The sequence below is a fragment of the Genypterus blacodes genome, unplaced genomic scaffold (assembly GCF_046128005.1).
Source record: "Genypterus blacodes isolate CSIRO-AG114 ecotype Tasmania unplaced genomic scaffold, CSIRO-AGI_Gbla_v1 ptg000112l_1, whole genome shotgun sequence".
Lineage (NCBI taxonomy): Eukaryota > Metazoa > Chordata > Actinopteri > Ophidiiformes > Ophidiidae > Genypterus > Genypterus blacodes.
In genome coordinates this window covers 1097552-1123197 of record NW_027466916.1, presented here as the reverse complement: position 1 = coordinate 1123197, position 25646 = coordinate 1097552, and the positions used below count along the sequence as shown (strand labels likewise).

General features: G+C 44.0%; 3 protein-coding genes across 5 annotated transcripts in view; all 3 read left to right on the top strand.

Annotated features, from left to right (window-relative positions):
• dlgap2a (discs, large (Drosophila) homolog-associated protein 2a) overlaps window positions 1–14619 on the top strand; it is a 118449-nt gene extending 103830 nt beyond the window's left edge. The window contains exons 9-15 of the mRNA XM_076161684.1: window positions 4838–5239; window positions 8957–8979; window positions 9655–9740; window positions 9831–10270; window positions 10589–10680; window positions 14052–14219; window positions 14413–14619. Coding sequence (XP_076017799.1) covers window positions 4838–5239; window positions 8957–8979; window positions 9655–9740; window positions 9831–10270; window positions 10589–10680; window positions 14052–14219; window positions 14413–14619 — 1418 coding nt within the window. The remainder of the gene's footprint in view (window positions 1–4837; window positions 5240–8956; window positions 8980–9654; window positions 9741–9830; window positions 10271–10588; window positions 10681–14051; window positions 14220–14412) is intronic.
• A 5543-nt stretch (window positions 14620–20162) lies between these two features.
• Window positions 20163–23991, top strand: cln8 (CLN8 transmembrane ER and ERGIC protein). 2 transcript variants are annotated; one of them, XM_076161746.1, is made up of 4 exons: window positions 20163–20264; window positions 20708–20803; window positions 20887–21557; window positions 21937–23991. In XM_076161746.1, the coding sequence occupies exons 3-4, from the start codon at window positions 21000–21002 to the stop codon at window positions 22252–22254; spliced, it is 876 nt and encodes a 291-aa protein (XP_076017861.1). In that variant the 5' UTR covers window positions 20163–20264; window positions 20708–20803; window positions 20887–20999; the 3' UTR covers window positions 22255–23991. The 2 variants fall into 2 exon arrangements, with proteins under 2 accessions (XP_076017861.1, XP_076017860.1); XM_076161745.1 differs by lacking the exon at window positions 20708–20803.
• A 508-nt stretch (window positions 23992–24499) lies between these two features.
• arhgef10 (Rho guanine nucleotide exchange factor (GEF) 10) overlaps window positions 24500–25646 on the top strand; it is a 39604-nt gene continuing 38457 nt past the window's right edge. For both annotated transcript variants that reach the window (XM_076161665.1, XM_076161664.1), the window contains exon 1: window positions 24500–24676. The gene's annotated coding sequence lies outside the window, so the exon portion shown is untranslated. The remainder of the gene's footprint in view (window positions 24677–25646) is intronic.

Here is a 25646-nt window from a genome sequence, read left to right as displayed (position 1 = left end):
GTCCACTGAGTGAAAATGTGTTTTTTTTTACATACTGTCTCTTTAAACCCACCTTCAAAGAATATCAGCCTGCTCTGTTCCGGTTGGCCAGCTACATTAGGCCTCAGCTGGCAGTTGTTCTTCAGGGGCGTTTTTTTCAGCCATTCCCTACTAGAATGCATTGAAATTCCCTTCTGGCCCTTTATACTTTCAGGCCCTTCTAACTTCTTTATACTTTCAGGTACAGAAATATTTTTCAGGCCTTCACACGTTTCAGTAATTGCAATCACAGAGCATTTTCATCAGTTTATTATTGTATTACTACTATATGATGTGTAACTTAGCCCTCCTGATCTACTCTACAGTAGCTTACATGGTGAATTGCTTTTTGCGCGCCCCGCTTCAGTTTCATGAGCTACACACCATTTTACAGGGAGTCAAATTGTGTGATAATCTCTGCAAATACATTTTCAACTAATCAAACCAAATGAGAATACAATCACAACCTTGTTTCGCAGCGGATCTCTCTATTAATCTATCCATATCTCGCAGGGAATGAAGACTTCTTACAGCAGCTTTTGTTCTTCAAGTTATCCTATTTTCCTCGCTTCATCAGGCAGTTCAAACAGCTTTTTCAGACTCTTTCATGAAAAACATGGCCTTGCTTTTATGACAAAGGTCTAGCAAAGTAAAAAGGTCTTAGAAAACTCCTGTAATTTAAAAGGCAACAAGATAAGAGCTCCAAATATAACAGCTCAACAGCCAAAGCACTACCTTGATGTTTACTTATTCAAACTACTTTCATAAACAAACTCTAAGATAATTATCATGTTTAACTCACATTGACCATTCATTCCACACAAGATTGGACACTAATTTCAATCTTAAATCTGAAAGAGATAAGTAAGTTGTTTACAGGAATACAGGATGTCTCACACACTCTGCACACACTCCACAGGTCCACTACAGATATTGTATATGTTGTACTGTATGCTTGGGCAGATACGCCCACTCTTCTGAATATCCACCCAATCACTTGTTTTCAGGGATCCAGTTCTGCCTCCCCTCCACCTGCAGCATTGATCGGGCTCCCCAGCAACCCCCAGGTAACTCCTCCTACCTGGGACAACCTGCTTTACTGTGCTAGGTGTTGATTGATTTGACCTGTGACAATTTTCTGTGTATATAAAACATTTTTGTTTTGTATTTGGTTGAGTATCTGTAGTTACACACAGCCAAGCATGACTAGTGTGTACTCTAATGAAAAGCCTCACCTGTAAATGAGATATCACACAACAAGTACTACACAAATGAAACAAGAGATGAACACAGAGACCATATTGGTGTATCCAGTTTCAAACCACTGGACCAGCTGTCAATGTCCTCAAGTTCTTCGATCACAATAACATTCATATACAGGTACAACACATCAAGCCAGTACTCCTAAAGCAAGACCCTAGAATACTTTATGAGATGTAACACGTAGTCCTTAACCACTTCCGTTCCTTGTCGCAAGTTACCAGAGGCGAGATGAGAGTTGTCAGAGAGTTTATTCAATGATTAAAAGAAGAAGGTAGAGAAGATGTTAAAGGAGGTGACCTGTTTATCCTCCAATCAGAGAAGGGAGTGAAGTGGAGATTTTTCTTAGTTTAGTCGACTAATAACACTTGGCCCCGAGACCAATTACAGCCCAGGGGGAAGTATCAGAAGCAGTTTACCTTTGAGGCGCTGCACAGGGAACAGAAAAAGTTCTCCTTCACGCTCAGTCCTCCTCTGCTGGCTGAAGAGGCTCTGTAGTCATGATCAAGCTCGGCTGATTAAAGTGCTCTCACAAATGCAGCTTGACATGTTTACGAGTGCGGCACTTTCTAAAAGTCTGCCTCCTGACTTCACACACACACACACACACACACACACACACACACACACAGCCTCGTGCTCACATGTGTCACGCCTCTGGATGTTTCTATTTCTAGCTTGTAGTTGCCTTTTTGTGATCCATCTGGCGGAGAAGAAAGCCGGAGAGGTTGATTGTGTTTCTTAAGTGAGGGGTCAGGTTGGGACCGCAGTGCTGCCATGCGTTAACCCCCGGGAACAAGCTGCTTCACTGACAAAGAAGACGTTGTTTGTCTTTTTCCGGTCTTTCTCTCTTTCATCTTTGAGTGTCTCCATCTTCGACTGTGGCAGCGGCTGCTTGAGGACACCGCAGCACAGAGCAGAGGGCGCCATGACGAAGCGACGGACACCTTTAAACTTGTGCAAAGCATCCTGCGTCACTGACTAATAATTGTCTCAGTCTGTTCTGTTTGTCTGTTTTTCCATTTATTTATTTATTGTGTTTGTTGGCACGGTTGGTGACGGTGTCAGTAATGGAGTTTGCCATCCATCTTTTCTTCCCATCCGCCCTCCAGATCATTTACATATCCTTAAAAGCCTTCCACAAGACAAACTGCTGCATTTCCTTAACAGTAATGAATGCACTCAGGAAGAGAGAGACGCTTAGTGCCCCGTCGTTCAACTCCGTCCATGCATGCGCAGGGAGAAGCACATTCGGATTTGAACTCACAACCTTTATGCTGTGAGACGACGTGCGGCCCAAAACTGAAAGCATTTTCTTCCAAAAAAATGTCCTCATTCACAGAATTTCCATAGATTTGAATCGTTTGTCTTCCTTTCAGAAGTTTCCATAAGCATCTTGTGTACCACCAGGGGGCGCTTCAAGTACCACCCAGGGCACATGCACCTCAGTTTGAGAACCAGGTGTCTAGATGTGGGTTTTCTTGCTTGTGGTTCGTTGCTTTCTATCTTGACAGTGAATAAGTGTCTTAGTTCCTGCCGACCTTTGATTTGACATCGTGGCCATGATGTTCTGCTGTGCTTCTCTAACAAATGATGCACTTCATTAACAATTTGTCAGCCGCAGGTTTCCTCTCTCCCCCGCTCTGTTTTCATATGTCATGCCGTGTACATAACATCGCCGAGGGCTTTGATGCTTTACTGCTGCGTTTGTGTCGGATGGAATCTAAATGCTGAGTAATGTGGCCGCGGCCGAGATGGGAGCATGAATTATGACTCCCCTCCACACGACTGGCTGCCTAATAATGGCTCTATTTCGGTCCCCCTGCTGAATCATGCCCCTCTGAATGGGTCGTCCCTCCCCTCCCTCCATCCCTCCATCTCTCCAGGCTGCTTGAGTTTGTTTCTTTTCTCTCTTTCACACACAGAGAAACCTTGTCGTCTTATCCTTTTTTCCTTTCCGTACAGTTTCCTATGCAGCCTTTCTTTATCTCTCTCTCTCTCTCTTTGTCTTTGTACCTCTCCTCTCATAAGGCATCTGTTTATGCCAGAGAAGTAAATTTTGTGAATGGAAGGTTGTGTGATTCATGAAGACCCCGGAGCAAACGGCTCTTCAGAGGCCAGACGTCTGTAGTTATTAATAAACACGGCTGCATTATTAGCAGGACAGAGGCCAAAATGCGGCGTGGGTCTGAAGTGAAACCTGGAATTTATTCTCATCATGAATTATTAAATGTTACTCTTTCCAAAGGTGGTGGGAAACCAAATTAATGCTCTTTCCTTGAGACAGTTCCGTGCTGTTTTTGTGTTAATGTGCAGGCTACAGTATCATTAGAGGGGAAATGCCATTAATTCTACAGCAGAACTTTCATATTTTGCTCTCATAAGGCCTTAATGGCTTTGTGTGATCTAAGCACTTGCTAAGACACGGTTCCCTCCTTGTTAAACCCATAACTTAACCTGCAGCTTGACTCATTGTCCTCTTTTACTTCTTGGCTCCAAAGCACCTGACGCACACACACACACAGCTTTGATTGCTACACACTCCACGTTTGGAGCTCGCCTGTCAGTCAGAACCTCTCTTTGAAAACACAGTCAAATCTTGGACGGCGTTCTTGACCCGTTCTTTAGTCCCGAATCCACTTTCTCATTTGCATTTGAAAGAAGGTAATCCCCCCTTCGTCCTGACAGGAAATGCACAGATTAAGAAGATGAGAGTCGTCAGCCTTCCTTAAACAAAAGCTCCTCATCACAATCCTCCACTCATTACTTTGCTTGGTCTTTTTCATCACCATCCATGTCTGATAAATCTCTCCAAGGCTTTGATGGTCTTCCTCATTCTACACACTTATTATTAAATATTCAACTATATATGTTCATAACCTTTCAAAGGTGCCCTGTCTCGACCTGTTCGCTCCATTATCTCCACAATAAGAGTGAACAAAAGGCAGGAAGAGTGTTTTAGTGCAGCAGTTACCTACAGAAGCCACTTGACATAGATTCAGATTATACACTTTGTGTCAGATTATACAGCAGGAGGCACTCAGGCTGCAGAAAGTCCCTGAGCGCTGATGACTTCATTATCTCAGCTAAATAATGCACTGGAAAATATTTATGTTCAATCATGTTTTGTCATATAACAAATGAGTCTGTGGAATCTGCATAATGTTTTCTATCTTACATTAACCTTCCTATATTTCCATACCACCCTGGTCCCTCGTATCAATTTGTGTCCTTTGTCACGTTGGACTGAAGCTCATATCCACTGCTCTCTAACACACCGTTACATCAGATCCTCTGCTAACTGAGTGTATCCAACATTTTTGCATATTTGAAAATCATCTTCAGTCATTTGCTCCATGAAAGGAGATCAAAGTGTGTTTTTGATGGGAGGCAAAGGTGTGAAATAACCTCAGCAGAACTGATTCACCAGCAGCAAAGATACACACAGATGTCTCAGTATTTTGCAGGGTGTTTTGGGGGAGTTGATACATTTAGATGGATGTGGTCTGATTCATTCTGATGCAGATTGAGTCTCTTACGTCTTTATCACCTTTTTCAGCCATCACCTACACATCCAGCTACAAGAAGGCCCCTCCCCCAGTCCCGCCCCGCACCACCTCCAAGCCTCTCATCTCCATCACGGCCCAGAGCAGCACCGAGTCCACGCAGGACGCCTACCACGAGGGGAGGCTCCCCCGCGGCGGGATGTGGGCCTCCGACGGGCTCAGTCTGGGGCTGAACCCCGGCAGAGGCATCTACAACTCCACCGACAGCCTGGACAGCGCCAAGGCCGCCACCATAGCCATGGAGGCGGCCGGGGTCATGGCGGGGAAACGGCACCCGTCTACGGACAGCCACAGCTCGGTGCTCACCTGTGACAAGGCCGTGCTGGTGTCCAAGGCTGAGGAGTACCTGAAGACGCCTCGCTCCTCTATAGGGATACAGGTGCGTCCAGAGTCTAGTCCTCCTCTATGAAGTGTCGAGGAATAACTGGCTTCATAACTTAACTACTAACTCCTTTTCTATCAGTAAACAGTGGGAGTAAGATCACCAGCTGAATCTTTACAAGCCCCTAATGCATCTAAACCTCTTTACACTGATGAGGTCTTGGCAAATCCTCCTCACTTGAATCTCTGAACTAATCAAATATACGCTGCAGCACTTTATCATCACTAGATTTTTATCTTTCATGCCATTTTCCTCCCTTTCCTGGCTCCCCGGCAGCAGATATTAAAGTCATACTGCAGCAAACTTCGCATAATTCAGTAATTTTCAGGGAAATAACGTTCAATCTAGGTCACTGTCTCTGTTTTCCTTTGTTGTTTTTGTGATGCTGGCCTCACTTAACACATCTGTAGGCATTTGAATGGACAATGTCAGTGACCTACTTTAATTCAAATATAATTTCCCTGTAAACCAGCCCGGCCTCGTGGCTCCAGCTGCTCCGGCAACAACACAGCAGGTACCAATAATGTAACAACAACAATAACAAATCAACAAAATTACTGTGTTCGTATGTTGTTATTATTATTTGCGGGTTATGGGACGGATGTGTGTTTTTGGGTATCTTAACACACGTGTGCGCTCATTTAACTAGGGACCTGTGTTCTCCTTCATGTGGCTAAAAATAGCAAAGAGTGAGTCATCTTACCGCAATCCATCAATTAAGATTCAACTCATGCTGGAGCAGATCTTAGTGAATGGCAGCGCACCACAGGGTTCATCCACTCGCCTGCACACTTACTGTACCTTTCTCTCCCCATCAAGCTCATTCACACTCCACCGCTCTCTCGTCCTGTCTCTCTCTCTCTCTCTCTCTCTCTCTCTCACTCTCTCACTCTCCATCTCTCTCTCTCTCTCCCTCTCCTATCTCTCTCAGTTTCTCTCTTGTTGGACTCACCTTTGATTCCTCCTTTTCGTTCATCGATCAAGATACTAGTCGAGGTTCCAGGACGTTTGAAAGATTGGGAAGATTGCAAACGTGCCACTCGGCCATTTCTCATGTTTTCATGAGTATCAAGGGGGGGAAAATGAGAGACTTTCCTTCATCAGATGGTTATTACACCTTCGGTTGCCTCACTGTATTGATCTCTGTCCCCCTCTTCATCATCATTATCCCCCCTCATCTTCATTTACTTGCCTTGGATTAGTATTTCCCCTGGTTCCTTATTATTTGACTCCTTTCCCCTCATATAAATCAATACGTTCACCCGCTCTCACACTCTCTCAGAACTCGCAAAACCTTTCACACACTTTGAGGGGGGAAAAAATTGGACCACTTTAATCTCATTTTTAGACGTGTTTGAATGTCATTGGCTGCCGTTCAACTTTGAGGTGAGATAAATCAAGTGCACCTTAAAGGGTAACTGCTGTATATTTCCAGATGATATTAAGAAAGCTATTTGGTTTAGATTAGTCTAATATCCGAATTACGCCGAAGCCGCTCGGTGTCAGACGCCGCCGCCGGGAACTTAGCCAAGGAATAAATGATCCTTTCAAAGTCGATCGATGCCGATACACTCATTGTTGTTGTGGCACATGGAAAAGTGTGTGAGAGGATCCAGCATCATGTTTGGTCGGGTCAGTTTTCTCAACAAGGAGTTAAAAATAGCCTCCAACACATGTGATTATACAGTAACGGCCTGTTAAGATAACATAGAGCGCTGTAGCCTCCATCATTATCTGGACTCACTCATGGACGAGCTGCACAGAAACATTGAATCAATTACTCACATTCGTTCATTAACGCTTTCATTGGTGAAGTCTGGAAAACGAGCCATAGCTGTCAGGTGAATTTGCCAAAAGTTATTATTATTATGACTGTTATTGTATGAATGTGTGTGAGATAGAGAGAAGAAAAAGGATTATACTGGCTCTCAGTTTGGCTCCAGCAATGTGTGTGTATTCGTGTGTGTGTGTGTGTGGAGCATCAAAGCAAGTGCTGGACCTAAGAAGGAAACCGGCAGCTTCTCTCCATTAAATGTCAAATTCCTTCAAACAGGATCTCCAAGCAAACATCAAATCACTCAGATGTGTGAAAGAGTTTGGTCTCCTACAAAACACATGAACACACATACACACATACACACGTCACCTGGTCTAGAATGTCACATCTAGAATGTGACTCCTGAACATTCTCACTGTGCTCATTATTTCCCTGCTCAGTGGATCAGATGATGAGGTTTTGCAGCTAGGCCTTCTTGATCTGCGTTACGTTCAGCAGATATGGATTTATGGATTCCACTGACAGCTTCCATTGACCTCGGCATCATATCATCATTAAGCTGGGTCCGCCCGCCACTGTATCGATCGACCGCTTGATTGTTGTTTGATCTTTGGCCTGGTGCGACACTCGGGGAACACTTGGGGAACACTTGGGGAACACTTGAGATCTGTCTCCTTCTGCCGCCCGGATCCCACCTGATCGCGTCCCAAAGAGCTGATTGATGTATTTATAAAAGGAGAAAAGCTTTAATTGGATCCCGTAATGAGGTCAAATAAGAGCGAGTCAAAGTGTTTAACCTCGAGCACCGGCGCTGACAGGAAAAGTCGCCAGGTGGTGTTTGTGTGTTTTAGTTGAAAGGCACAGCGGCTCACATCAACATTATGCTGACGCTCATCATTTCTGCACCTGTGCTGACATTGTGACTGTGATTACTGATGCTGTGTGTGTGTTTGTGTGTGTGTGTGCACCTGTATGTCTCTACTGTATGCGTCTATCAGCTTAGCTCTCATCACTCAGGAACATCTTGTCTTGCTTCTGTCGTCGTCCATCACGGGCTTGAAACTCATTCTCATTTGGCGAGTCGGACTTCGCTCTGCGTCTAACACAAAGTAATGGAGGTCACCCCGGCAAGCTGCTCCGATCGCTCATTTCCTCCCCGCTAACAGCTTCTACCCAAGCGGCCTGACGGAATACAAAGTGGCTCTCCAAAAATGTCACTCCTCGGGCGATGATACAGACCACGACGCACCAAAGGAAGAGTTGACATTTTCCCCACAACAGAAGCTACTTCACGACTTTGAGCCACCGCCGCCGCTGCCGCCTTTCCCTCCATCTCACGGTCATAATGATGCACCGGGCTGAGGACTCGTGAGAGGCTCTAAATAGACTTTCCAGGATGAGTCTTGCCATCGTCCCTCTGGCACAGGCAGGGATTCATGTGTGATTCAAGCAGGATCCAAGCAGGATTCCATGCCAGTGTATTGACTTTTAAATGAACTTGTCATGAAATAAAGAGTAAATTAGAGTCCTTGTGTTCTGTGCTCAAAACAACGCTGTGTGGAAATGTTCAAGCACATTTTGGGGAGCCACGTTCCCAAATTGAAACAGAATTGCTCCTAGCAGCCACCATATGTTGGCTGTCTGTACGGGCGGAATTTTAATTTGCAGCCTATTTTTGGTAAAGCCACAATAGAAGAGGGAAAGCGTGTGGATAAGCAGGAAGGAAGAAGAGCTGAAATGACAAAAAGAGGCTTGGACAGAAAGCAAGACGGGTGAGCCAGCAGGAAAAATGAAGGACAGACAAAGAAAGGAAGGAATTAGGGAGAAAAAGAATGGAAAAAAGTGGAAAAAATGGGGAAAGTGACACAGAAAATGGCAGAGAATGCAGTGAGGCGATGAATCCTGAGGAGGCTCCAGGGAGACGAGGAGGCTTCCATAAAGGATCAGGATCAGAACCGGAGCCTCGCAGCGATGATGCAGGCTCAACATGAATCCTCTCCTTTCCATCCCACAGTGTCCGTTAATGTGAGCGATCTGTCATTTGATGTAACCATGGCAGCTGTTAATACTCTGGGACAACAAGAGCAATCTGTGCCTCCTAACTCCAGCATGAGTAGGAGAGGCCAGCTGAGTCGATGTCTGTGGACTCAAGCTTGGTTTCTGCCTGAATCACAGACCGGCTCTGATTCCAGCCAACACACAGAAACTATCCTCGTTTCAATAACATAACATTCTAATCCAGCCTGCAAACCAGGCGTCCATGTTGTTTTTTCACAAGCTCCTTTTATTGCAACAGCTTCATCACAAACAGGTTGAAGCTCCTGGAACCTTTTTTTTTTCTTTTTACTCTATTCGGCATGAACATGTGTAAGAGAAACGAGGCGTTTATAGACAAAGTGTCTATAAACACGATATAATAAACGCTGCTTCCTTCTTCATTTTTCATATTAATTTCTGTGCAATCGTAAAATCTTTTCCAACAAACATCCTTAGTCTGGTTGCCGTTGTGGCCTTCATTAATCATGGAGTGTTTACCTTCTGACAGGTCGTGCACGGTTACGCTTCCCAAACCAATAAAGCGTCTCACACTGGGGCGATGGAGACTCAGGTAATGAGGGCCGGTGTTGGTTTGTGTCATTTGGTTCTATTAGGTGGAAGCGGCCACGGACTCTGAGTCTGAAAGCAAAAGCTCGAGGGAGTACCATTCTGTCGGGATCCAGGTGGAGGACAAGAAAGGGTGAGATGATGGTTTGGGGATTTAAGTTTAATCTCTGGTGTTGCTCTGGAGCTCTCATGATGTGTGTGTTTGCTCCCCTCTGCCCCTCAGACAGGCCCGGTTCAAGCGCTCCAACAGTGTTACAGCGGCAGTGCAGGCGGACATGGAGCTAGAAGGCTTCCCTATCATGGAGGACAAGGGCCTGCAGTTCGGCGGAGGCTTCCAGCGTCATTCAGAGCCCAGCACACCCACGCAGTACGGCGCCGTGCGAACCGTGCGCACCCAGGGCCTCTTCAGCTACCGCGACGATTACCGCACCCCCACCGAGCCGGCCAGCCCCAGGGAGACCACCAGCGAGGCCACCTGGCAGCTGGAGCCTCCGTCCCCGCGAGAGAAGGCGTCCTCGCCGGGCGAGTCGGGCCGGGCGTCGCCCGCGCTGAGGAGGGACGGCAGCTGGTTCATGCAACTGCTGCACACGGAGACCAAGAGGATGGAGGGCTGGTGTAAAGAGATGGAGGCAGAGGCTGAGGAGAACGACCTGTCGGAGGAGAGTGAGTGATCCACTGAAACACACACACACTCACTCACACACACACACACACACACACAGATTTACTGGGGCAAACTGAAACAAACTGACTACATGACAGATGTGTCTGTCCGTCTTTGTTCACTCTCCCTTCAGCTGTGTTCACACAAGACAGGCTTCTATTGGAAAGATGGCATTTCAGAATACACACACTGCTGCTGTGCATTAACATGGTGTGGTTTGCTGTGTGTGTGTGTGTGTGTGTGTGTGTGTGTGTGTGTGTGTGTGTGTGTGTGTGTGTGTGTGTGTGTGTCTGTGTCTGTGTGTGTGTGTGTTTCAGTCCTGGGCAAAATCCGAAGTGCAGTGGGCAGCGCTCAGCTACTCATGTCTCAGAAATTCCAGCAATTCTACTGGCTGTGTCAGCAAAACCTGGTAAGAAACCTATTCAAGTACAAGTGTGTGTGTGTGTGTGTGTGTGTGTGTGTGTGTGTGTGTGTGTGTGTGTGTGTGTGTGTGTGTGTGTGTGTGTGTGTGTGTGTGTTGTTCTGAGTTGTCTAAAATGAACTACCTCTCAATGTTGCTGTTTTCCATTCTCTCTGTTGTTGTTATGCCTTTCATGTTAACACTGATTCAGCCGGGATCAAAATGGCCGCCTGTCAGCCGTCACAAAGCTTGATTTTCTGTCCAGGCACAGAGAATTTCTGTTGTTGCCATTAGAGATCACAAATGTGACCCTTTGAAACTTTTTCCTGTTCAAATCTAATCTAAAAATCATCTGAACCACAAGAGAGTGAAGACAGAATAACACAGCAGGGCGAGCAGTATCATTATGTTTTATTGTTTTCTCAACACAACAGAGTAATTATCTCCAGATCTGAAGAAAGATGATTCAAGAACATGAACCGTTTCCCAGATATTGCAGCCGCAGCCTCATATTCCTGCAATTGTCGTCCTGAAATGACCCAGAGGAGCAGAAACACAACTTCAAACACAGGAATCTCACTTAAATTGGCGTAAAGCTCCGAGATATTCACCTTAGATATGACAGAGCTTCAGTCTGAGATCTGATGTGATGAAACACAGCTGCTCTCATCTCACTGAGGCGACTGTGTGTGTGTGTGTGTGTGTGTGTGTGTGTGTGTGTGTGTGTGTGTGTGTGTGTGTGTGTGTGTGTGTGTGTGTGTGTGTGTGTGTGTGTGTGTGTGTGTGTGTGTGTGCGTGCGTGTGTGGCGCCAAGATTCAATATTCAGCGCAGTGACGGTGGAGCAAACAAGTCGGTTGTGTGTCGGTAAACAAGCTCCAGTGTTTCTTCAGATCTGGAGATAATCGTCCTGTTATCTTGTGAAAAACAACTTTAATTCTCTACAAATCTTGTTGTGTTGTAGAAAATGACATACCCCAAGTTATTTTGTTAATGACACTGCGTAACATCTCTCTGCCTCCATACAAAAGAGTCTTTGCTGTGACGGTAAAATACATTTGAGTCATTTGAGTCAAACCTAAAGCGTCCTCACATCCTCTGTTCTCTAAACCGAAGAGCTTTAATTCTCTCACCAGCTGTAGTGAAAGAGCTGAAACTGAGAGCTTAAATAGACACAAATATCCAGACAGTAGCCAGTCCATCGCTCAGGAACACACACACACACTCACACACACACACACACACACACACACACACACACACACACACACACACACACACACACACACAGGGTCAGGGATCTCTGCCTCGTATTTCCTTGTACTGTTTTCAAACGCTTTTATTGATCTCAGCCAAGTGCCCAATATTTCAAATGAAGTTGGTGCAGAGTTATGAAAAATGGCGTCTCTGTTTTTCGCAGCCAGCAGCAGAAAGCGTTCAGCCGAGGGGAACAAGGCTCGCACGGGGATTAGGTACAGCGAGGCAGCTTTTAGAAGACGGCGCTAAGCAAGTTTGCTTTGTCATTAACCGACGTCTGTCCGCGTGACAGACACATGAAACGGTCTCACGTCACACACACACACACACACACACAGACACACACGCAAACACACTCTGGGTCGGCCTTCATTTGAGGAATAATTGGCAGCAAATTAGAAGCTTAAAGAGATGTTTAATTGTGTTTAGTGAGGCTGCTTCCACTCTTCCTCCAGGGTCAACTTTCATAAGGCCCCACTTAAACATGTTCTAAGAGAGACAAAGTGTGTCTGTGTGTGTGTGTGTGTGTGTGTGTGTGTGTGTGTGTGTGTGTGTGTGTGTGTGTGTGTGTGTGTGGAGCACTTCTGTAGGGATTGAAAGCCCATGCAGTTTAAAGCTCACTGACTGCTCTCAAATCTGTCAGCTCGGGATTATTGAAGCTTGAAGACGAAACGATAGCAAGTAAAACTAATATTCGCTCTTTTGGGAGATGTTAGGATTTGTTCAGAGTTTTAGTTTGGGCACCATGAAGAACATTAAGGTCACACTTTATACTTATTATAAGAAGTATCTGGTGAAGCTTGTGTGTTGTGACTCAGTAATATCTGCTGTTATCGTTGTGATGCATTCAAAACAGATCAGTTAGATTAGATCAGAGGACAGAAGCTGCTTTGTTTAGGGTTGAAGTAAATGATGTGATTTTCATTTAAATGTACAGGGAAATGTGACTCTTTTAATGTTTTGATGTATTTTGTCGAAGTGCATATTTTGGCCCGACAACTTGTGGTGAAAAGGTGAAAAGATTGTGTTTGTTCCCTGCTCTTATATTCCAGAATGTTAATGTAGATATATGAGCGCTCCCTGCTGCGGCTCCAGCAGTCACACAGCACACACAAATTATTTACTGACCCACTAAAGATGACATATGGTCCATATACAGAGGACGTATCAGAAACTGCCCTCATAAATCTGTGGGACCATCAGGCAGCGGCACCATTCAGCAGCCGCCACATCTACAACCGCACAGGGGTCGAGTGTGTCGGCGTGTGTCGAGTGTGTGTGTTTAGGCTTCTATTCTCATTATTCCCAGCATTACTTCAACACCAAATTTTGACCTTTATTCATCAGTCTAACACAAAGCTGACACTCCTCTCTTCCTCATTGCGTTCTCTCTCTCCGGCCCTGTGTGTTTCTCACCGATAAGTAGTGGATTATTTTGTTTTTGCAGAAGCTAAGCGTTCTCTGGACCGTGTGCAGGAGCGGCACGCTGCACTTTGCATTGGAAGTGATCACCGTAAACTTTAATTAAACAGATCAGCCAACTGAAACCCACCCGGGTGTCTGTCACGCCCTTTAATAACACATCTGTACGACACACCAGCAGCATTAGAATGCACAGAACTGGGCTGCTTTACGGCGGCAGAAGAAGAAGAAACAGATCACGTGTTTCTCTCAAACGTTAATGTCAAAAGGGTAATGTTCTGTAGCTCGTTAGACCACGTAGAGACGACCTCCAAACGCTTTTTATCTTCCCCCAAAACATTAGAACATAAACATTGTCTGTTGCGGCTGAGTGTGTGAGACAGTGACTCAGCCCCCTTCATATCAGAGCTTGAGAGATGAAAGGACTTAGAAGACAGAGCTTATTATTTCATTGACTCTGGTAAATATGGCTGCATTGGTCCACATCAGGAGTTGTTATCCCTCATTTCAGCAGAGAGACTGAGCAGGTGGTCGATACTTGTTTTGAGTTTGATAAGGACATCTAGTGGCTCTAAGCTGAAGTGCAACAACAAGTATGGTCATTCCTCAAAGTCCTGATAGGGATCAATAAATCTAATCTTGTCTATCTTGTATCGCCTGCGTCCTCTTCCTCTCTTCCTCTCCCTCTCTCTCTCTGTGTCAGGACCCCAGTGCCATGCCGCGGCCCACCTCTCAGGATCTGGCCGGGTTCTGGGACCTTCTGCAGCTCTCTATCGACGATGTGACAACAAAGTTTGACCAGCTGCAGCAGTTCAAGAACAACAACTGGAGGCCCACAGACAGCCCAGAAAAGAAGGTAAAGAGCCAGAGAGCCACCAGATGTAGTGCTTTCTTTACAGTTCATATATAGTTTATGCTCTTACAGGGGATCCTGGGACCCTGAGCCCCCCTGCAGTTTAATCATTCATAGCTACAAACTGTTCTTTTTCGATCACTTTAAATTGCTGACATTACTCACCAAAGCCTACATCCGCCTATAAACGCTTCTTGCTTCTTCCCCAAAGCCACCAGCTCCCGTACCAAAGAAGACAGTGCGGCAGAGGAGCGTGATAACCAGGGAGAAGTCCCTCGACCTCCCGGACAGGCACCGACAGGAGGCGCGCCGGCGACTCATGGCGGCCAAGCGGGCGGCCTCCTTCCGGCAGAACTCGGTGTCGGAGAGAGCGGACAGCATCGAGATTTACATCCCCGAGGCTCAGACTAGACTTTGAGAGAGAAACGGGTCAGGGGTCAAACACGCCTCCCTGCCTCCTACCTTGAAAGGACTCTTGACACTAGCCTTTTTCTAGACTGCTACTCCCTCCACCTTTACCCATCTTGTGTCTGACCGCGACAGTTCATCATCCTCTGTGTCCATCGTCCCGACACCATTCGGTCAGTAGGACGCACCGGGTCTCTTCACCCGTCGCCAGAATACGTGTTAGCAGAAATATATGTCTGTAATGGGTCGGTCGGGTCTCTGTTTTGGTTTGCTCGTGATCGTGACATCCAGCCTACAAGCTCTCATCCAAATCTCCTGGATGGGTACGTCTGTAGTTTTTCAGCATTTGCAAAGTGCCATTTTAAAAAGTGCAGCTTGGAAAACCTACCAGCAACCAGGCCTTTGAGCTATGAAAAGAATCAGTCAGAAAATATATTTAGTTCACGTTTGTTCGAAATGTGTTTGTTGGTTCCTAACCCTTGTGTGTCGTTTTGATAGTGTAAAGATAGACGATGGCTGAGATTCTGTTTCGAGCCTTTTGTTTCTGAGTTCCTCTTTTGGTTAAGTGTAAAACGGACGAGATGGATTTCACAGAACTGTTGTTACGTTTCCAAACTTTGCGAAGTGCCAATGCTTGAAATACCTCAACTATGTGCATGTGGCACTGATCACCCCCTGTATGAAGCGGTTCAGGCAGACCCCTGTAAAGCTCTGGACTGGTCAGTGTTGAAAAAATGCAGCTTTCTTACCCAGTCAGGTTTTCATCAAACATCTCCTCATGGTGTGGACTGGTGGAAGGATGGCGTCATATATGCACATATTTCAAAATCGACTTTCCTATATATCTCACTCTTCTTGTTGCCAATTTTCACAACTGTTGACATTTACTTGAAGCTGAAAACCATGCAAGTCTCGTGCCAACATGTCTACCGTGTCAATGCAGTAGAGGAACGTAGGAGAAGTTTGTGTAAATCCTTAGATCAAAATGTGTAGACAAATGCACTTATGCACTTATTACAATTCTCTCTATTTCCAAGGGAAATGTACATACCCAAGTTCACAATAGTACTGTTGTATTTTTGAATTGTGAGCGGGAAGATTCATCGCGTCTTTCCTTTTCCATTCCCAGCGTTTTCTTGCCTTCTGTTGCTTTTTGACAAATCGGGAACGTGAAGCACCTGCACACTAAGTTCCTCCTGATCCGAGACGTGTTCTGCAGCTTTTACATTTCTCTAAAAGTTCCCATTATTAATCGTCTCCCCGCGTGTCTTAACGGCGTCTAACTCTCTGCTCGGACAGATGGGAAATAATAAAAAAGGAAATTGGGGCAAAAGCGTTCCAGATGGATTCAAGCAGCAAGTCCCAAATAACTCAAAACCTTTGTGAGTCTCCCGTCGACAGTGAATAATATGAGAAACGGGATTTATTTGCTCCGTGTCCCTCGGCCGGCCGTCGTGTGATATAATCCGTCAAAACTCGATATTACATTTGATGCAGAGATGCCCAGTGTGTGATGTGATGTGAGGAGAGGAGTCCTAACTGAACAGATCTGATCAGATGATTGATTCTCACAAAATTCTGCTGCCCTTTAGCTTCAAACTCTATCGCGGTTGCCATCGAATTGCCAAAGCTTGAGTCAAATCACCAGACGAGGATCTATGGGTGAAACTTGGGTAATCAACCGACTACATGGTGCTGCTTTTTAATCGATTAATACCGAACGAGACAAAACAATCAATGCATCACAACACAACGCGCTGTCAGCTGATCGATTCATCGCTCCAAAGTCTATTTTTTATGACTTTGACTTTTGTGGTTGAGTGATTTTGCCACTGTGCCATGATGGACAGCAGCAGGGAGAATGATCTTACCACAGTGACATACACACACACACACACACACACACACACTCTGTGATTGTGTGTGTTGGGTGGCACACACTGTCAACGAATTCAGAAACAGAGAGATAGAATCGAGGGTGGGTATGTGTTCCGTTATCTCTACCCTCTCTTTCTCTGACACACACACACCCACACACACAGTATAAACCCTGTCTTATCAGTACTCTGTAGCAACATGTGCAAGCTACCATACACGCCTGTGTTCAACCCACATTATCAACATTTCACTGTACATTTCCTTTACTTTCCTTCATTCATTTCAAAATGTCATCGGAATTTAATTGCAGAGGATGTATGGCAGCGGCGGCGGCGGCACTCTGTAGGCGTCTGGCCGAGCGTTGCCAGGCTGCTGACGGATCGGTGACGCCACCAAAGATGCTCCAGCGTACAGAAAACAAAGTAGTCAGTTTGGATGCAATTTCCCTGAAAATCCCTGAAAAGCTGAAGCATCACTTTAAAGGGGACTCGACTGTTTTCCCCACAATTCAGTTTGTTGGTCTCATCATGTGAAACATCAGAGAAACTGACCTCCACGACATCAGGGGTCACATCATATTAAAGCTGTACAGTCAATCACTCACAATTTGGGTGCTTTGAATTTTCTAAAAAGGATCTTTAGTATTTAAACTTGTAGCACCAACACTTGTTGTCTTGTGAACCAACAGGAAGTAACCCTGGTGATGTCATAGAGGTCAGCTTTCCTGGTTTTACACCTATAAACGCCTTCACACAGTTGTTTTCAAATGCCAATTCCAAAGACCAATAAACCCAATTTCACTTGTAAAATTGATGAGTCCCACTTTCAGCGAATTGATTGCATTTACCTAAGAGCTAAATTGTATTCGCTACCGTTTTCATATAATTGCTACGAGATTTGTTTTCTCATTAGGCCGCAAAACAAATTGCAAAGTGAGATCAGTGCTAGATGTCGCACGAGACTGCAGAATGATTAGTGTGATAGAGACGCCAACTTCAGCTGCAGTTAGTCTGTGTCACAGATATTGTTCTGGTTCCCCCGTGAGACCGTCTCACATCCATTTTATTTTAAAACTGAAAACAGGTGTTTGTACTACAGAGACATGATCCTTCTCTTCAGTTTTTTTATTTGACGACTGTTCAAACAGGAGTTGAGACCTCCTGCAGGCTGCTTGTAAAGTCACTCTCCTGTTTCCTTGTGGGACTTTTATATCAGCTGCCTGTGCTAGATGTGTGTGAGGGCGTGCACATGTGCCACCGTGCACGTGTGACGGTGTGCAGATGGATCTGAGGCCATTTGAGGATTCCTCACCTGGCACAAAGTTAACTGGGTAGATAATTTGTCAGAGAATAAAGAGGATTGAACGCGGGGAAAATTGCATAAGCGTCACGTTTAACGACAAGTGCCATGTTTCTGACTTGAACTTGCCTACTGTAAACTCACACAGCCACATCTCCTTCATCAGGTGTGTGTGGGCAAACCGCCCCTGCCGCCCGTCTCACCCGATCACGTGCAGTACCTGTCTGTCATTTCAACACGTGTCTCGACCTCTGGTGTGACTGTCTGTCCGCTTTTAACTTTACACCCCCGCCATGTGAAATATTTCAAAGGGGGCTTTTTGGTCTCCACGCAGCGGAGAGAGCGTCCGGCTCGTGGAGACCCTCGGATACAAACACTTCCTCCAACACGGAATGTGAAACAACTCTATAATTATTAGACAAATGAAGAAAAAAAAGGTAGTTGTTTAGCTAAAACTATTTTCATCTCTTGTATATCATATCTATAGTGAGGATGAATATAATGCCAAATATTCATTATTTGTAAAGAAATATATATAGAGATATATAAATATATAATATATGCTTCATTGAAACATAACTATTTTCTGCTCTTGCTTATGTTTTGTTGTCATTTTTACTTTTTTTTAACTTAATTTATAAGCTGATATGATGGCATGCAAAATACTGATTCTGAATGTAGGCTTATAATTTATTCATTCTTTGCTTTTGTTAAAGTTTGAACACTTCCACTCTGATGTACAGTGCATTTGTTATGGATTTATTTCAGTCGATCCCCAGATGTTTCCTTCTCTCATGTGTTATTTCAATGTCTTGTTTTCTGAAGTTTCGGTATGTTTGGGTTATTTTTGTATTATCTGAGTAAGTTTGAAACGACTCGTGCATTTCCTCTTGGTTCTTTCCTAGCGTAACTATGAAAAGATTTTGCTTCTTTTGAGTAGTTTGATCATTGTTGAAGTCATCCACCTGTAAATAATTCTGCAATTAAATTTTTTGGAGAAAACATTTGGAAATGTTTCTGTGTGGTGCTTTCTCTCTCTGTGACAAATCCAATCTCCCCCCCTGCTCTAGTGCTCTGAAATCCACTTTTTGTTATTGTTCTAAAGTTCTAAGCTCCCAGACAAAGTGTGTCACACTCACCAGGGTATTCAAGCAAAACCAACAGCCCTTTGATGCTGGTGAGACAAAGAGCAGTGCTCCTGCTGGTAGCTCAAAGGAAGGAACGTTGAACTGAATGGATGTGTCAAAATATTCTTGACATTTCACCCATTTATGTGCCTGCCAACCAAAATAGCAATAGGATGAAGATGAGCTCTGCATCATCCGCCAGAGAAAATGCTGCATTTACACTTCAGCAGTCACCGGTTCAGGGAATAACACAGGTCACAGTGAGCTGATATATCAAAGCTTGAATATTATTACCAACAGTGGGCCTATAACATCATTATTATCATATTTGTATCATTATTATTAATGACAGTGGTCAATGGTTATCTGAGTTAGGCAAGTGAGGAAACAGCAGATGACTAATTCACTCACACCACAGAAATACTGAGTCCATTGGCAGATTTGCTGAGACCAGTTGTCATATTTGGTTTTGCAGCCAGATTTAATTTCAAAATGGGAATTCACAGGGGAAATTCAGTTCAGTTCATCTAATTATTTGTCTTCATGAATCCAGTTTTTCTAGGTCAAAGCGCTATTAGACAAATTAAACTACACTTAACTTAATTGACTATCGATTGTTTAATGTCTGTAATATGCAGCACATTCAACTGAAAGCTGAGGTGAAGAATTTATGCTGAAGACAGACTGTTAAGCAAACTGAGGGCAGGACAGTCTGTGTACCTTGTGGAATAATTACATACTTATAGCAGGTGTGATGTTTAATTTGACATTAAATCATTTGTTGTTATTACAATTATTATCATTAAATAAATGTGATAACAAATATTAAAACATTTCTGCATCTTTTTTTAATTGCACAGCCTGAACACGAACGAGTGCCATTTATAAACCACAGCAGTTTTTACAATCAACAGCTGCATCATTTTCTTTGAATGCTTTTGCATAGATCGCTTAAAATACTCGTGTTTATCGTCACACCATCAGTTAATTTAAATAGACACGAAGAAAGCGTCAGAAAATCCAGACATTAAATTAAAAAAATTATGAATTGAAACTTCTGTACTGTGCTTTGCAATGTACTGTTTAATGTCAAATAACATTAAATGTATTTGTTTATAAATACAGACTATTCAATCACGTATGCGTGACCTCGCGATTAACCAATCGGATGCGTTGCTCCTTTACAGACCGAGTCGCTTTGACCAATGAGACATCAGGAAACAAAAAAAGAGCACGACTTCCTCTTCGCCTGTCACGTGACCAAATTGAAAGTCGTGTGGCTTGAGGTATTTTTGTCCGTGCTGCTGCTTAAACACACAAACTACAAACTCATGGATGTTTCTACCTCGCGGTAAGTATCGTGACTTTACTCTTCATGTCTGTTACTCCGTCATGTTCAATGGCCGCTTCGCTGTTCCTTGTTGTTGTTGTGTGAGTGCTAGTAACACAAAGCGGCTAACTTCAGGTTGAAACTTAACGCGTCGTGATTCGTCGACTTAAATGATCACAAAACCGAATAATCGTGAGTTTGTTAGTCAGGACAGATTTGCCTGAGGGCAGAGAGAGCCGCACTCTGATCCATAAGACTGGAATAACTGTACGACATTGTTTGGGTAGAATTCGGTCTGATTTGTAGTTTCAGAGCTGCAGAATCCGCTAAATGACTGAATTCTGTGCATTTACTAAATAAAATAATATTAATATATAAATGAGATTTAAGCTAACAGATCGAGATTGTGCAAGGAGTCTCCTTTCCTCTGTTAATGTGTTTCTCCCTTATCCTAAAACCTAAAGAACACACTGTCCTCTCCAATAAGGATCTAATGCTCCGCTGATGGAGGACTGGTCGGGTATTTATGGATGCAACTTTGATTTTTGGTTCAGACTTTGGTAAATAGACAGATTATTTGGTCATACTGTGAAGGGTTGATATATGGACGCAGCATGTTTAAACCTGACCCTCCTTTTTCCAGGTGACCCACACACAATGCCTGAGCCCACCTCTGCTCACAGCCCTATCTGCAACTGAGCTCCTCTCCTCCTCCTCCTCATCAGGAGCTCCACCGCCCCCCCCCCCTCAGGCACCATGGACCCCGGGCTGCAGACCGGCCCTGTGCCCCCCTCTGATGGACCCTCGCAGCCCAGTGCGGAGTACTTCACATGGGGCTTACGTTTCCAGACTATCTGCCTCGGCTTCGCCTTCTACTCTGCCGTTTTCCTTCTCTGCCACTTCCTGTCCCTGGCCTTGTCCCGCACCTACCGCTCCCTGCTAACCAAAGAGAAGGTCTTCTGGGACCTGGCAGCCACTCGGGGCATGTTTGGCATCCAGAGTACTGTAGTTGGTCTCCGGGCCCTTACGGAGGACTCCATGTTGTCCAGAGACAAAGTCTGGGGCCAGGAGGACTGGTCCTGGTTTAATGTCCTCACAGCCACGGGCTTCTTTATGTTTGAGAACCTTGCACTTCACACCTCAAATGTTATGTTTGGGTCGTTCGACCTCCCGTTGGCGGCGCATCACTTCTTCGCCCTGGCAGGATATTTCTCAGCGCTGGTGTGTGACTCCATGGGTCACTACCTGCCCATGGTCACACTGCTGCTGGAGATGAGCACGCCCTTCACCTGCGTATCCTGGATGTTACTGAAGGTAGGATGACCTGAAAGAGGCTGATGTGTCTCACTGCACGTCTACACTGATCTGTAACTGCAGCACAAGGTTAGTTTGCTTTTGGTTTTAGGCAAATTGCACTGAAACCACTCGGATTATTAAAGCGTTTCAGTTCCTCTTTGATCTTGCGTATGTCAGTGGATGAAATTCAGCCTGACAGTCTTGAAAGAGGAAGTTTTTTAAAACGAGCTGGCAAGACAAACTGTTTATTCCTCACACCAACAAGAGTGTGAGTAATGAGGAAAGGGCACAAGTGTAGATAAATCACAGAAACATAGACATCAAGACATGATGTAACAAATCTGATATGTTAAAATAAAGGATGTATCTAAGACTGTTTCTCTCTTCTTCTCGACAGTCTGGCTGGGCCCAGAGCTTCTTCTGGAAGGCCAACCAGTGGGTGATGATCCACATGTTCCACTGCCGCATGGTCCTGTCCTACTACATGTGGTGGTTAACCTGGAACCACTGGGAAGACCTGTGTGCCAGCATGCCCCTGGCCCCTCTCCTCCTCTTCCTCACCGGCCTGTCTCTGCTCACCTTCGTTATGAACCCCATCTGGACTCACAAGAAAACCATGCAGCTGCTAAACCCTGTGGACTGGAACTTTGACAACAAGCCTGTAAACCTAAACGGAGCGGCGCAGGATCGGGCCGTCAAAGCTCACGCCAGCTGAGGATCCAGGTTCAGGACGTCTCCCAGCTGACTGAGGCCATATCCTTTGCTTGCTCTATTTTTTAACCTGGTGTGATGTGTTTTTGGAATGGGATTGAATTTGATGTGGGGTTTTTTAAAGATGTTAAACGACATCAAATGTCTAACAGGTCAGTCATTACATGTTTGTGTTTGTTCAGTGGAAAGAATCTTCATCTTCCATGTGGTTCTGTGAGGCGGTGGTGGCTGGTGACTAGTTTGTGTTGCCCTCTGGACACTGTGTCGTGAAATACCGTGTTCACTAATAATACGCCCGGTCATCTATTCATAATTGGAAATTCACATGTGGGCACATGAGACCACAGTTCAAGAACTATTATGCGGTACAACATCAAGCCTAGTTTATTCAGAGAAAACGGCTCAGACTTCATTGTCTGGACTTGTTTTGACAAGCTGAAAGCAACATTAGTATTATTATTAGTATTTCAGAAAAGTGAACAGGTTTACTTCAGGCCTCTGTGAAGCCTCTGAAGCAACATTGACTTTTGTTGTTGACTGTGAAGATGAGTTTGGTAGCAATTAAAATAAGCCTCTTGGCATATTGTGGGCATCAAGAACACAGACGAGGCTCAGGCTCTATCAGTAGACTTCACAATGTGGCCTTTGTCAAACACAAGGCCATTAGTGCTTTGACTACAGACAGACTTTTCAGCCATTAATCATACAGCACATGCCTGAAAATTGAGTTACGTTGATAGAATTAGGTCCTGTAGGTTATTCAGTGGAGCTATTAAATACTAAGTGAACAATTGGATCAGTCCATCCATCGGTCATATTGATCTGATGGAGCAAATCATGTCCTACCAGAGAAATACATGTTTTCATTAAAGAAAAGGCCTAAACAAAACAACATAACATGACTCTTTGGCTGTGCAAAGAAGTGTTTTAGCCCAAAGATGAGAGAATAACCAAGCAACAATTTGAATCATGCTTTTATTTGTTGTTGCTTCTTTATGATTATGCCTCATCAAAAAACAAGAGTAATTTTGTGTTTCCTACAATGACCTCATTGTCCTGCGAATGTCTGGCAGGTTGTCTTTGTCCATTGTCCATGGCACAGGGTGTTTTTGTTTGGTTGGATGGACTAATTGGTTGTATTCATTGTAGAGAAACTGGGTATCACATGTGCTCTAACATTAATAGGTATTACATTTGGATCTCTGGAGTCTGAATCAACTAGAATCTGCTTTTGTTGTAATCCAGCTGTTAAAATGTGAAATAAGACATTCCTTTTTTTATCACGAGTATTCATATGATGGAATCCGATATCTTTAATATACGATTCAGCACCTTGGGAATTATTGACATATATGGTTTGATGTGAAACAGATCCTGCAGATTGTTTTATACTTGACATCTTACAGCAATGACAACACAAACATGAGAAGGAATGTTTTTTAACCTATGCTTTAAGAGTTTACTCATATTTAACAGTGTTATTGAGGTTTTGTTTTATTTGCTGTTTCAGTTATAACACTGTGTGGCATGAGTTGAGCGTCAACTTGAGTTAGTTTGATAAAATAAAAAGTGTTTCTTCACAACAGTAACATGGATGCTTCTTTATTTCCCTTGAACCGTGTAATGTAGAATTTACACCGCTAGGTGGCAGAATAAGATGACAACACTGTATCTTGGCTTCCATCTCTTGGGTCAACGCATTCCTCCAATACCAACGATTAAAACCAGCTTGACTCATTCATTTATTCGGGTTTTTCTTGTGCAGTTTGGGGGAAAATACTTTAATAACAACATTTGCTAAAGAAGAAGATCTATCATGTTTAAATTACTTTTTTAATTGCTTTAATACGAGCTGAGGCTTAACAGACATTTTACTGTGCGTTTTGAAGCTTGAATCCCTTGAAACATCGGTGGGTGCGAAGGATGTATAAGCCCTTAAATATGAAATTATAATAAAATTTACATTGATGGTAAATTAGGTTTTAATTAACATGGATATTTGATCCGTTTCTTCTCAAACCCACGACTGAAGGAGCAAAGACACAATAAGTAATTGTTATAAGTGCTCTTAAGTAATTGGTTAGTTTATTTATTATTGTGAAAATATACAGCACTTTTTTCAAGGAGCCACCTCACATGTCACGTGGTCAGGGATGCAAACTCTGGTAACTTTGCTTGACAGGTTTTATGGCCAATCAAAGCATCTCTTAGTCAACCGCTCAGCCAATGAGCTTTGAGGAGGAGGTGAGAGGGTTTCATGGATGGAGTCAGCTCGCTCGGAAAGGGAGTCGAGTTAAAAGAAGGACACGAAGGGAAGAGTGGATGTGTTTTGGTGTGTTTGGTGCTATAAATGCGTCACTGTTAACTTTTGCACAAGAAAACTAAGAGGGGACAAAGCAACTGAAGCGGGAAAGAGTCTTCAAATGGTAAGCTAAGAACGTTGTTGTTTTTTTTCCCAAGTTTCTGGCAAAGTTTTAGAAGTCCCAAACTGTTTCGCTAATTGTTCGTTCAGGTGAGTCGTGACTTGTGTTCTTTGGCAACATCCAGTGCAGCGTTTCTCGTAAATAAAACTGTAACAGTAAAAAGTTTATTTATCTGTTTCTAAAGAGACAGCTGTGGGTGCGACAGCTATAACGTGGCGCCTTATGTTGCCAACAGTCAACAAGTAAATTCCACAACAGCACTGAAAACAAGACATGAACGTCTTCTTCTACGTCTTTAACTCCGTGCACTCATTCAGATGTTGTCGTATAAACTACTTAAACTGTCTCTTTAACTTTTTGTGTAAGTTAAAGTGACTAGACAAGACGGTGATTCAATGTATCCATCTTTTCCTGTGTTAAATAAGTTGATGACAGACATCTTCAGAGATTTATCTATTCCTGCCATAGCATCAAACATTTCCGGTTGCTGTCTAAGTTCCATTAGATGCGTTTGCGGCGTCACCAAACCCTTTTTACACTCAAAACACAAATCTTGAAAAAAGTGTGTGAACAGTGATGATGATCGCATTTAATGATGATTCGTGCTAAATCTACAAATGAGGACTTTGTGGCTTCTGTCTGAAGTCTGGCAGCACATCTGAGAGGACGTTCACCTCCAATGGAACACAAATTCAAGTAGTCATGCATAGCATTCCTCCCTGTAGGTCTGCACAGCTTCAGTCAGCTGGAAGCTCAGTGTGAGGCTTACTGCGTTTAGTTGTGTTTCTAGAGTAGTTTGCCTCTTAGCACAGGCAAACAAATGCCTTCAGTGATGTATGAAGTCATACATCACTGAAGGCATTTGTTTGAAGTTTATGTCTCGCATCAAAAACACAGTTTGAAGACAGATCACTTGGATCTTCACTTGTTTTGTTTGCCATTCACGTCCTCTCAGGTCAGTGTAGTGTGAAGA